Genomic DNA, 14017 nt, shown 5'->3' with positions numbered 1-14017 from the left:
CCATGATCCTCGTCGCCACTTTTATATCCTGCAAATAAAGAATAAAATAATATGTTAATCAGTCCACAGTCCGGGAAGTCTCTCTTCTGTGCCAACTGCAGCCAGTACTTATAGCTCAGAAATACCGTAGGTACGAACAGATAAAAGGTACCAAGTCAAAAGGTAGAATAATTAATATCACTTGAGATAGGTAGACATGACAGCATGAAGGTTTGATTGTAAAATTAAAAAACTTTAATTTTCCAACATACATTGTTAGAACAATTCAAAGTTATCTGTCAAATCGCACACTTCAGGTTAATTATCAGCACTCCAGATCTTAAAGACTTCCTGTAAGAGCTGGTGTTCCTCAAGGCAGCATTTTGGGACCAATATTATACAATATTTTCACATCTGACTGTCAAAAATCCTTGTTTGCGGATAACACAGGCCTCTCCGCCAAAGGACGAAGTCTGCGTGTCATCTGTAGTCGATTGCAAAAAAGTTTGGATATTTTTTCTTCATACTTGCAAAAATGGAAGATTTCTCCTAATGCTTCCAAAACTCAACTAATAATATTCCCACATAAACCAAAAGCTCTTTATTTGAAACCTTCAAGTAGACATGTTGTCACGATGAGAGAGGTTCCAATAAATTGGTTAGATGAAGTTAAGTATCTAGGACTCATGCTAGATGAGAATTTAACTTTCAAAATCACATTGAGAGCATTCAAGCCAAATCTAACAAATATATAAAATGTCTCTATCCATGTATTAATAGAAAATCAAAACTTTGTCTTAAGAACAAGCTTTTGATATTCAAACAAATTTTCAGGCCGGCCATGTTGTATGCTGTACCAATATGGACTAGCTGTTGTAATACCAGGAAGAAAGCTCTGCAGAGAATTCAAAATAAAATTTTAAAAATGATTCTGAGGCTTCCTCCCTGGTATAGTACCAATGAGTTACATAGAATATCCAATGTTGAAACATTGGAACAAATGTCAAATAAAATAATTAATAATTTCAGGCAAAAATCGTTACATTCTTCTATTGCCACGATTAATGCATTATATGTTTAGGTTAAGTTAGGTTAAGTATATTAAAAACGTTTTTTTTTCTCTTATAAGCAGGTGAAATCAACTCACCTGTAAAAAATCTGAACTGCTACGGCAAATGAAATGTAATATGTTGTTAACAAAATGTTAATAAAATCTTAGATTTGTGTTACCAAATTAGGATGATAGTGTTGTCTAATAACACAGAACACCTACACTCAGGCAAATTAATTATCGAATTTCATAAATTTTCCCTTATGAAGCATTGAAAAATCTATGAAAGCCGATTTCAGAAGGCTTTTATGGATTGCATACCATTGCAATGATAACCATAATCGAGGAAATAGGAGAACATAATGAAGGTATACAAATTTCATTGCTCTAATGACTAATTCCATTAATGATACCATATTTCATAAGGCTGGCATGAATTTCATATTAGCTCAATGGAAACCATAATTGCGAAGCAAGTTATACTTAATTAACGTATATCAATCTCATGAGGCTGCCTTATGATTTACATAGATGTCACTAGTGTGAAAAACTCATAAGATTGTTATTATGAAAATTTGTAGCATAAAATCGTTGGCTCCAACATACTGCGAACTTTTTCAGTTATGGAATGTCCAGTTATGGGAAAGCAATGGACGATTGTCGATAAAACGGAAATGTGGATTTAAATAAGCGGACAATAATGGTCGAGCTTACGTCAACAATATATTGCACTGCGAATAATTTCATTGAATATTTTTTCAATATCTGTGTTAGAAAATGTCTTGACCAACGTGTAAAAATCGGATGTTTATTCTTCACCGCGTCCTCGATGAGGAATAGTACTTTGATGCATATCATTGCGAATTAAGCAGCAACACTGCAAAGTTGGTGGAATTCCAATTTCCACACCTTAATTTCCTAATAATAAGTAGATGAACGCATTGAAAATTCAGTAAATATCCCGAATGGAATTTATTGTCAACCATGTATAAAAAACGAATAGTATAATAATAGTTTGTGTCACAAAAAGTAATGTAGTTTATATTACTGATAGAAGTAATTCTTAAAATTTTATTTCAATGTTCATAATGCTGATTAATGGAATTAGCCAGTCACCACATTGGTATGATCCAGATCAATTCATAAGGTGAATCAATGAAATACTTACCGATTTCTTGTGGCTAATAAACATAAGGGAAAATAATGAATATTCAAAGTATTTTTGCCTGAGTGTAGATATAAGAAATAATGAATGAAATGTTTGGAATGATACTAATGAGCAATTCCACCGAACATGACGAATTTTTTTTTAAATTTAATTTTCGTATTTTTTGAATCGCCTGAAAATTTGCATACAGATTCTTTATGACCAAAAATGCCATTTTGCACCTTCAGACCGCCATTTTGAACCTCGCCTTATTTTTGAGAAGGGCGTATCGGAAAATGCATAACAAATCTTTAAAAAACTGTAACTCGAAAACGGTTTGTCCGATCGATTTGAGATCTTCTATAAAGTTGTAGGTATTGCTTAGGACTATATGGAGAAAAATATGCACGGTAAAAAAAGTTACAGATTATTTTTTATTTCAAAAACAAAATTTTAAAATCGATTTTCTCCAGAAACGCATTTTTGATATTTTTTATTTTTGGATATGTTTCAGGGGACAACTTATGTGATTTATTGCACAATGTTTCAAAATGGAAGAACTATGGACAAAAAAGTTATGATTTTTTAAAAAATTACAGATTTTGAAAAAAAATCGAAATTGAGGAAAACAATATTTTTTTATGTGATTATTTGAAAGTACAGAAAAATTGCAAACGAAAAGTACTTAAGTAAATTTTTTCTAGGTTGCATCAATTTCGAGATATACTCATATTTATATAAAATTTTCAAATAAAAAAAGTAAAATAGGCCCTTTTCAAACATATTTCGTGTTTCTCCATTCCAGAAATATTTTATTTTGATTGAGTGAATCGTAGCTGAATTGTTTATTGTTTGATCAAAACCTATATACTAAAGTATTTAAAAAAGTATGCACGGTAAAAAAATATAAACGAAATTTTCAAATGAAAATTTGAAGTTCATTGTTCTTAAAAACCGCAAAATTGATGTTTTTTAATTTTTGCAGCATATTGTTTGTAATTTCTTGCACAATGCCTCAAAACGGAAAATTTTTGGATAAAAAATAAATTATTTAAAAAAATAAATAAAACGAATTTATGTAAAACGATATTTTTGGTGCGTTTTTTTGAGTACAGAAAAATAACTATATATTTTTAAATATGAAAAATTTCTATCGAAAAATACTCAAGTAAAATTTAGCTGAGATGCATCACTTCCGAGATATACACGGTAAATCTAAACGTGGCATTAAAAATGTGATTCTATCACAACGGTGTACCTTTGGTCTCCAGGGCTAAGCCCGTCTAATGGGTAAAGCCCTCTCATCGCGGCAAGATCGTACAACCATGGAGAAGGTGTTTTTTTTTGTTTTTTTTTTTTTGTTTGTTTTTAAAGCATCGTCTTTCTTTTATTCATTTACCATGTCCAAATGTATGGGTATGGGAAAAACGTGTTTGTTCATCATACCTACTAACACAGGCAAAGTGATGAAAACCCTTGTGGAGCCTGTTCAGTAGAATGCCTGTAAATATACAAAAAGATGAGTAGAACTGTTCCTTTTAATTCTACTATTTCAACCTCAACTGTAAAGCCGTCTTCAGTGTTGTGTACTTGACTTGACTTGGTTTGTGTTGTTGAAATCAAAATAAAATTTTCTGGAATGGAGAAACACGAAATATGTTTGAAAAGGGCCCATTTTTCTTTTTTTATTTGAAAATTTTATATAAGTATGAGTATATCTCGAAATTGATGCAACCTAGAAAAATTTTACTTAAGTACTCTTCCAATGCATTTTCTGTACTATCAAATAAACACATAAAAAAATATTGTTTTCCTTTATTTCGATTTTTTTCAAAATTTGTAATATATTATAAAATTATAACTTTTTTGTCCATAATTCTTCCATTATGAAACATTGTGCAATAAATCACATAAGTTGTCCCCTAAAACATGTCCAAAAATAATAAAAATCACAGATGCATTTTCATAGAAAATCGATTTTATTTTTTTATTAAAAAAATCTGTCATTATTTTTTACCGTGCATATTTTTTTCCAAATAGTCCTAAACAATACCTACAACAACCGCAAAATATATCCAAAAATTAAAAACATCAATGGTGCGGTTTTTAAGAACTATTAGCTTCAAATTTTCATTTGAAAATATCGTTTATATTTTTTACCGTGCACTCTTTTTTCGATACTTAAGCATAAATGTTTTGATCAAACGATAAACGATTCAGCTACGATTCGCTCAATCAAAATATTTTTTTTTTATGATCCTCGTCGCCACTTTTATATCCTGCAAATAAAGAATAAAATAATATGTTAATCAGTCCACAGTCCGGGAAGTCTCTCTTCTGTGCCAACTGCAGCCAGTACTTATAGCTCAGAAATACCGTAGGTACGAACAGATAAAAGGTACCAAGTCAAAAGGTAGAATAATTAATATCACTTGAGATAGGTAGACATGACAGCATGAAGGTTTGATTGTAAAATTAAAAAACTTTAATTTTCCAACATACATTGTTAGAACAATTCAAAGTTATCTGTCAAATCGCACACTTCAGGTTAATTATCAGCACTCCAGATCTTAAAGACTTCCTGTAAGAGCTGGTGTTCCTCAAGGCAGCATTTTGGGACCAATATTATACAATATTTTCACATCTGACTGTCAAAAATCCTTGTTTGCGGATAACACAGGCCTCTCCGCCAAAGGACGAAGTCTGCGTGTCATCTGTAGTCGATTGCAAAAAAGTTTGGATATTTTTTCTTCATACTTGCAAAAATGGAAGATTTCTCCTAATGCTTCCAAAACTCAACTAATAATATTCCCACATAAACCAAAAGCTCTTTATTTGAAACCTTCAAGTAGACATGTTGTCACGATGAGAGAGGTTCCAATAAATTGGTTAGATGAAGTTAAGTATCTAGGACTCATGCTAGATGAGAATTTAACTTTCAAAATCACATTGAGAGCATTCAAGCCAAATCTAACAAATATATAAAATGTCTCTATCCATGTATTAATAGAAAATCAAAACTTTGTCTTAAGAACAAGCTTTTGATATTCAAACAAATTTTCAGGCCGGCCATGTTGTATGCTGTACCAATATGGACTAGCTGTTGTAATACCAGGAAGAAAGCTCTGCAGAGAATTCAAAATAAAATTTTAAAAATGATTCTGAGGCTTCCTCCCTGGTATAGTACCAATGAGTTACATAGAATATCCAATGTTGAAACATTGGAACAAATGTCAAATAAAATAATTAATAATTTCAGGCAAAAATCGTTACATTCTTCTATTGCCACGATTAATGCATTATATGTTTAGGTTAAGTTAGGTTAAGTATATTAAAAACGTTTTTTTTTCTCTTATAAGCAGGTGAAATCAACTCACCTGTAAAAAATCTGAACTGCTACGGCAAATGAAATGTAATATGTTGTTAACAAAATGTTAATAAAATCTTAGATTTGTGTTACCAAATTAGGATGATAGTGTTGTCTAATAACACAGAACACCTACACTCAGGCAAATTAATTATCGAATTTCATAAATTTTCCCTTATGAAGCATTGAAAAATCTATGAAAGCCGATTTCAGAAGGCTTTTATGGATTGCATACCATTGCAATGATAACCATAATCGAGGAAATAGGAGAACATAATGAAGGTATACAAATTTCATTGCTCTAATGACTAATTCCATTAATGATACCATATTTCATAAGGCTGGCATGAATTTCATATTAGCTCAATGGAAACCATAATTGCGAAGCAAGTTATACTTAATTAACGTATATCAATCTCATGAGGCTGCCTTATGATTTACATAGATGTCACTAGTGTGAAAAACTCATAAGATTGTTATTATGAAAATTTGTAGCATAAAATCGTTGGCTCCAACATACTGCGAACTTTTTCAGTTATGGAATGTCCAGTTATGGGAAAGCAATGGACGATTGTCGATAAAACGGAAATGTGGATTTAAATAAGCGGACAATAATGGTCGAGCTTACGTCAACAATATATTGCACTGCGAATAATTTCATTGAATATTTTTTCAATATCTGTGTTAGAAAATGTCTTGACCAACGTGTAAAAATCGGATGTTTATTCTTCACCGCGTCCTCGATGAGGAATAGTACTTTGATGCATATCATTGCGAATTAAGCAGCAACACTGCAAAGTTGGTGGAATTCCAATTTCCACACCTTAATTTCCTAATAATAAGTAGATGAACGCATTGAAAATTCAGTAAATATCCCGAATGGAATTTATTGTCAACCATGTATAAAAAACGAATAGTATAATAATAGTTTGTGTCACAAAAAGTAATGTAGTTTATATTACTGATAGAAGTAATTCTTAAAATTTTATTTCAATGTTCATAATGCTGATTAATGGAATTAGCCAGTCACCACATTGGTATGATCCAGATCAATTCATAAGGTGAATCAATGAAATACTTACCGATTTCTTGTGGCTAATAAACATAAGGGAAAATAATGAATATTCAAAGTATTTTTGCCTGAGTGTAGATATAAGAAATAATGAATGAAATGTTTGGAATGATACTAATGAGCAATTCCACCGAACATGACGAATTTTTTTTTAAATTTAATTTTCGTATTTTTTGAATCGCCTGAAAATTTGCATACAGATTCTTTATGACCAAAAATGCCATTTTGCACCTTCAGACCGCCATTTTGAACCTCGCCTTATTTTTGAGAAGGGCGTATCGGAAAATGCATAACAAATCTTTAAAAAACTGTAACTCGAAAACGGTTTGTCCGATCGATTTGAGATATTCTATAAAGTTGTTGGTATTGCTTAGGACTATATGGAGAAAAATATGCACGGTAAAAAAAGTTACAGATTATTTTTTATTTCAAAAACAAAATTTTAAAATCGATTTTCTCCAGAAACGCATTTTTGATATTTTTTATTTTTGGATATGTTTCAGGGGACAACTTATGTGATTTATTGCACAATGTTTCAAAATGGAAGAACTATGGACAAAAAAGTTATGATTTTTTAAAAAATTACAGATTTTGAAAAAAAATCGAAATTGAGGAAAACAATATTTTTTTATGTGATTATTTGAAAGTACAGAAAAATTGCAAACGAAAAGTACTTAAGTAAATTTTTTCTAGGTTGCATCAATTTCGAGATATACTCATATTTATATAAAATTTTCAAATAAAAAAAGTAAAATAGGCCCTTTTCAAACATATTTCGTGTTTCTCCATTCCAGAAATATTTTATTTTGATTGAGTGAATCGTAGCTGAATTGTTTATTGTTTGATCAAAACCTATATACTAAAGTATTTAAAAAAGTATGCACGGTAAAAAAATATAAACGAAATTTTCAAATGAAAATTTGAAGTTCATTGTTCTTAAAAACCGCAAAATTGATGTTTTTTAATTTTTGCAGCATATTGTTTGTAATTTCTTGCACAATGCCTCAAAACGGAAAATTTTTGGATAAAAAATAAATTATTTAAAAAAATAAATAAAACGAATTTATGTAAAACGATATTTTTGGTGCGTTTTTTTGAGTACAGAAAAATAACTATATATTTTTAAATATGAAAAATTTCTATCGAAAAATACTCAAGTAAAATTTAGCTGAGATGCATCACTTCCGAGATATACACGGTAAATCTAAACGTGGCATTAAAAATGTGATTCTATCACAACGGTGTACCTTTGGTCTCCAGGGCTAAGCCCGTCTAATGGGTAAAGCCCTCTCATCGCGGCAAGATCGTACAACCATGGAGAAGGTGTTTTTTTTTGTTTTTTTTTTTGTTTGTTTTTAAAGCATCGTCTTTCTTTTATTCATTTACCATGTCCAAATGTATGGGTATGGGAAAAACGTGTTTGTTCATCATACCTACTAACACAGGCAAAGTGATGAAAACCCTTGTGGAGCCTGTTCAGTAGAATGCCTGTAAATATACAAAAAGATGAGTAGAACTGTTCCTTTTAATTCTACTATTTCAACCTCAACTGTAAAGCCGTCTTCAGTGTTGTGTACTTGACTTGACTTGGTTTGTGTTGTTGAAATCAAAATAAAATTTTCTGGAATGGAGAAACACGAAATATGTTTGAAAAGGGCCCATTTTTCTTTTTTTATTTGAAAATTTTATATAAGTATGAGTATATCTCGAAATTGATGCAACCTAGAAAAATTTTACTTAAGTACTCTTCCAATGCATTTTCTGTACTATCAAATAAACACATAAAAAAATATTGTTTTCCTTTATTTCGATTTTTTTCAAAATTTGTAATATATTATAAAATTATAACTTTTTTGTCCATAATTCTTCCATTATGAAACATTGTGCAATAAATCACATAAGTTGTCCCCTAAAACATGTCCAAAAATAATAAAAATCACAGATGCATTTTCATAGAAAATCGATTTTATTTTTTTATTAAAAAAATCTGTCATTATTTTTTACCGTGCATATTTTTTTCCAAATAGTCCTAAACAATACCTACAACAACCGCAAAATATATCCAAAAATTAAAAACATCAATGGTGCGGTTTTTAAGAACTATTAGCTTCAAATTTTCATTTGAAAATATCGTTTATATTTTTTACCGTGCACTCTTTTTTCGATACTTAAGCATAAATGTTTTGATCAAACGATAAACGATTCAGCTACGATTCGCTCAATCAAAATATTTTTTTTCTGGAATGGAGAAACACGAAATATGCTTGAAAAGGGCCTATTTTTCTTTATTATTTGAAAATTTTATATAAATATGAGTATATCTCGAAATTGATGCAACCTAGAAAAAATTTACCTAAGTACTTTTCGATTGCAATTTTTCTGTACTTTCAAATAATCACATAAAAAAATATTGTTTTCCTCTATTTCGATTTTTTTTTTCAAAATCTGTAATTTTTTAAAAAATCATAACTTTGTTGTCCATAATTCTTCCATTTTGAAACAATGTGCAATAAATCACATAAGTTGTCTCCTAAAACATATCCAAAAATAAAAAATATCAAAAATGCGTTTCTGGAGAAAATTGATTTTAAAATTTTGTTTTTGAAATAAAAAATAATCTGTAACTTTTTTTACCGTGCATATTTTTCTCCATATAGTCCTAAGCAATACCTACAACTTTGTAGAAGATCTCAAATCGATTGGACAAACCGTTCTCGAGTTACAGTTTTTTAAAGATTTGCCATGCATTTTCCGATACGCCCTTCTCAAAAATAAGGCGAGGTTCAAAATGGCGGTCTGAAAGTGCATAATGGCATTTTTGGTCATAAAGAATCTGTATGAAAATTTTCAGGCGATTCAAAAAATACAAAAATAATCGGGTTTGCGAAACGGCGTGGAACCGCTCATGTTTAGGTTTAGTTAGGTTAAGTATATTGAAAACGTTTTATTTTTTTCTCTTATAAGCAGGTGAAATCAACTCACCTGTAAAAAATCGGAACTGCTACGGCAAATGAAATGTAATATGTTGTTAACAAAATGTTAATAAAATCTTAGATTTGTGTTACCAAATTAGGATGATAGTGTTGCCTAATAACACAGAACACCTAGATATAAGAAATAATGAATGTAATGTTTGAAATGATACTAATAAAGAAATTAAAAAAAAACTGTCAGTTCAAATGGGAGTCGCTGTAGAAAATTTCTGCAAGGAATCGGCGAAAATTTTCTTTAGCGATTCCTTTTCAGTAGCAAATCAGGCTTTAAGCTAAGTATGCTGTTCCGCTCAAGAAAATTAAAAATTTCTGCCCAAGAAATGGTCAAGAAATTTTGTACAGTGAGCTCCATTTGAATTGACATTTCTTTTCAACTACGTACTGCGATCAAAGAAATATGCTTTTCTTGAGCATTTCTTGCAAGAAATTTCCCACGCATCAAGATAGCCGATTACTTTTCTGTTGAAGTGCATACTTCGCTTTAGGAATGAATCGAAAAATGAATTTTCCATTGAAAAAAACTGATCCCCTTGCTAAAAAGCCATAAGTATAAGAAGGCTGTATTCAAAATCACAATCATAATTAACATATAGCATGTTAATAATTTAATAGGTTTCAATTTGTTACAGAGAATATAATTGTTTATACTTACCATTCTTTGTGCACGGCACATACTTTTTCTAAAAAACAGCAGCTGTTCTTCGTCTTTAATGAAACTTTTAAACTTAGTACCATCTGAAGCATTCCTAATATTACTGCAATGGTCACCTTCCCATTGTGCCAATTTGGGTGATCCTAAGTAACTTTCATACAATCCTGAAAGTGATTCATCATCTACACCAGTGTAGAATGTTTCGAAATCGTTATCAAAGTCGTACATCTGAAATATAAAAATAATCGTTATAATTGTTGAAAAAGCGTTCAATATGAACACTTCAAATTAATTTTCTTCATTACTTATTCAAATATACACTTAGTTTCACAAATATAAGAAAGAAATGATTGAGAATCATTAATATTGTTGCTCATAAATTATTAAATGGAGAATCACTATACGCACTCGTCATTAACTTTACATTCAAGCAGTACGTGGTTAAAACTGTTATTTTTTTAAGTTTGTTGGTAAAAATGTATACCCTTTTTACAAGTACTTCGATTTTTCAATAAGATTGATAATTACGCAAGAAGAGCAATTCGCTCAATGTTAAACGGGCCATTTTTGATGAAAAACTAACTAATGACTTAAATTCCGTATTTAAAATTAAAATGTTTTGAAGCAGAATTTGTAACTTCTACCGAATACGTTAAATCGCTAATCTGAGTTTCAGTCTATAAAGCCTATTTGAATAAGTTTTGAGATTTGTATTTCTATTTCTACGCACTCTGTCAATTAATCCTACTTTGTTGAAAGATATCCAATTGGGTAGAAAGGTATTTCCAAGTGTTGTTAAAGTAGTTTCATATCCAAACATAAATTGTCGTGCTGTTTGTTTTTCTAATGGAACCGTTTTCGTTTGTCGTATCAACAAATTCAAAGGTAGCCGTATCAAATAATTATGTTTCGATGCAACTTGAGCGATACTCTGAAAGTAAAGAAAATAAAAGAAATTCAATTATACGGCAGGTTTTGCCAATATTTTGCGATGCGACTAAATGTGGTGTCCTTAAAAAAGGTGGTCAAAAATTACCAATTAAAAGTAAAAGCGTTACGTAATCATAGGGCGTTTGTTTTAACTAAAGAGTCTACTAAAATACAAAGAGACGAAATCTGAAAATAAATCATGGGATTATATGTGGCTATATGAAACTCATTATATACACCAAATCCAGTAGAAAAATTTGTTTTTAACCCGTCAAAACTTATATCGCAGCTGATGTGACCGAACTTGTTAGTAATATTTTTTGGTATTTGCTCCAAACGAAGCAGATCTGGAATTCCACGGATGTCATGCCTCATGGTCAGATCAAAAACTACAGCGGAACTTGAGAAGTCAGGGAAGCAACCGTGATTCGGAAGATTCAAAGAAGGGTATACCTCCAGAGTCATGTACGCGTAGTCCTACAATGTCATAAATCTTTTTTGAGGATTTCGATTAGCTATTCAAAATTTTCAATTATCAATGGGTTCAACACTTCACAGCGAATGAGGAATCTTAACGACAATTCCACGAACCGATCTGATAAAGACAGTATTCCTGCTAATACCTTTAAACTCATGGTATGATTCGAGTTCATGCAGACTAATGCGATCCGAAGACTGCAATACTGAATACGCCGCAGCATCAGAATGTGTGTTTTAGCGGTGGATTGGAAGCAAAAACTAATGTATTAGAAACCGACAGATTCGTTGTGCGATATAGCTTTATCAGACCATCCGGGTGATCTCTCCACCATGTTCCTGTGAGTGTACGCATGAAGTTCTGATACAGATAGCTAATTTGTTTCCCCATGTGCATTTAGAATCAAACCAGCCCACAGTGCGTTGAATGTATGGAGATGCAGGACAAAAATCAAAACCGGAAGATCAAACCTTGAAGGGAAATTGTTTCTGGTCAAAAGAGCTACAATTTGCATAAACGACATATAATATACGCATAATCGCCAAAACTGTCTCAAGCGCTCATTTAATTATTCTCCAAGAAAAACCTTCCAATTAGTACTTTTATTGTTCATAATGATGTAAGAAGTTATTTGCAAATATGTCTCTTCGCACTCGTAGCTGCAAAAGTGACTTATACCCCTTTATGCAAAAAAGCGCAATTCTCGAATGTCACTAAAAGAAAAAAATTATCGAACCAACTCCATGAGTTATGGGTAGAGTAAGGTGGGGCAAAAGTTCGACCTTAGTGGTATAATCAAAGTTTCCAGGAAAACAATAGCAGTTGAAACAAAACAAATACCATACATTGAATCTTCAACGTATTGGCTATAATTTTGCTGAACAAACTTGTGTTAAAATATTTACCCATTTTTAGTTATAACAGTTTCAAAATTAATTGTCTTATTCGAACTTTTGCCCCACTGGTGGGGCAAGAGTTCGAATCTAGTGTGGGGCAAAAGTTCGCTGGCTAAAACACAAAATATCGATCCTTTTATGATAGGCATACTTTACACCAGACGTAAACTTAAGTTTGACGAAAAATACACACTAAATTTTCATCAAAAAAATTGCCCAAAACCGGGTTAATCAAAAATAGCAGTTTTTCACAAAACTATGTGAAAATGTAAAATTTTGGTGACAACTTTCACACGATCAGACAAATTTAACTAAATTTGAAGATAATATGTGGATTTCAGGCAATTTGCAATTTTTTCCGTGATTTTATATTGTGCATTCAGATTAACTTTAAACCGAAGTTCATAAGAGAAATGAAATATCACCGAAAGTTCGCCGAAGTTCGGCGTCGGCATTCTACCGAAGTGCTACGCCGACAAAGGCAATCCTTATGCGTCGGCGAAGCACCAAATTAGAATGCCGACGCCGAACTTCGCCGAAGTTTTGACTGCCGAATTTCTAATTGTCACTCGAATTGTCAATACATGGGTCGAACTTTTGCCCCGCTGATTCGAACTTTTGCCCCACTATGAGCCAAAAATTGTTTTCAAGCATTTATGCAAAAACTAATACACCTCAAAGCAACCTTATGATAGGCCTAGAAACGTCCTTACATAAAATATTGAAAAAGATTTTATCTTCATTTGGTTCCATGCAACGAAAGTTTGACCAACAATTACAATATTCACGTCGAAAAACAACAAATAGCCATAACTTTTCCAAATCTCAATCGATTTTTATGACATTTGGATTGTAAGTCTCTTACTTGAATAGCATTCGAACCACCATGTCATTTATAAGATTTGTTTTGAATTGAGCTGGAAATCTTAAAAAGAAACTCTTACTCCACTCGAACTTTTGCCCCACTTTACTCTAATAGTAGAATCAACACTTATTAAACGTTTCCAAAGAGTCTCTGTCGAAATTTCAAGATTGTTTTTCTAATGAGTTGAACAAATCATTTTTCCTTCTATTAAAGAGCCAATATTCCACCAAACAAATATATTTGTGTAAATAGATGTACAGGAGACGAACTAACGTTTTCTTTGCTTCGCACTTCAGCTATTTCCATATGCATAACATAAACATGATTAAAAGCTGAATAGGTATTTTATAAAATCCTAATTCAATATCGAAATACCTTTTGAACAGTTAATCCGAAAAAGGCCAAACTAACGATTAATAAACACATTGTTCAGCAATAAATAAGCCATATTCAGGCTGCTTGGGCACGTCAGGAGTTAATCATCAATATTAACCTCCTTTTCCCGAGCATCCTAGAAAGCCGCGTAGTGTCGGTAGCGGTTGTTTCTGTCGGCAGATTGAGCGGCCAGTGGCCAAACAGCGTCCAGA

The 14017-nt window shown here is 31.6% G+C and overlaps 1 protein-coding gene across 4 annotated transcripts in view; it reads right to left on the bottom strand.

Moving 5' to 3' along the window:
- LOC5574548 (scavenger receptor class B member 1) overlaps positions 1 to 14017 on the bottom strand; it is a 494233-nt gene that overhangs the window by 314269 nt on the left and 165947 nt on the right. For 3 of the 4 annotated variants that reach the window (XM_021844301.1, XM_021844303.1, XM_001661447.2), the window contains exons 5-6: positions 10992 to 11192; positions 10262 to 10489 (exon numbers count right to left, since the gene is read on the bottom strand). In XM_021844301.1, coding sequence (XP_021699993.1) covers positions 10262 to 10489; positions 10992 to 11192 — 429 coding nt within the window. The remainder of the gene's footprint in view (positions 1 to 10261; positions 10490 to 10991; positions 11193 to 14017) is intronic. The other variant, XM_021844300.1, reaches the window with a different exon arrangement.

This window comes from Aedes aegypti, chromosome 2 (genome assembly GCF_002204515.2).
Source record: "Aedes aegypti strain LVP_AGWG chromosome 2, AaegL5.0 Primary Assembly, whole genome shotgun sequence".
Lineage (NCBI taxonomy): Eukaryota > Metazoa > Arthropoda > Insecta > Diptera > Culicidae > Aedes > Aedes aegypti.
This window is presented reverse-complemented; position numbering and strand designations above follow the sequence as displayed.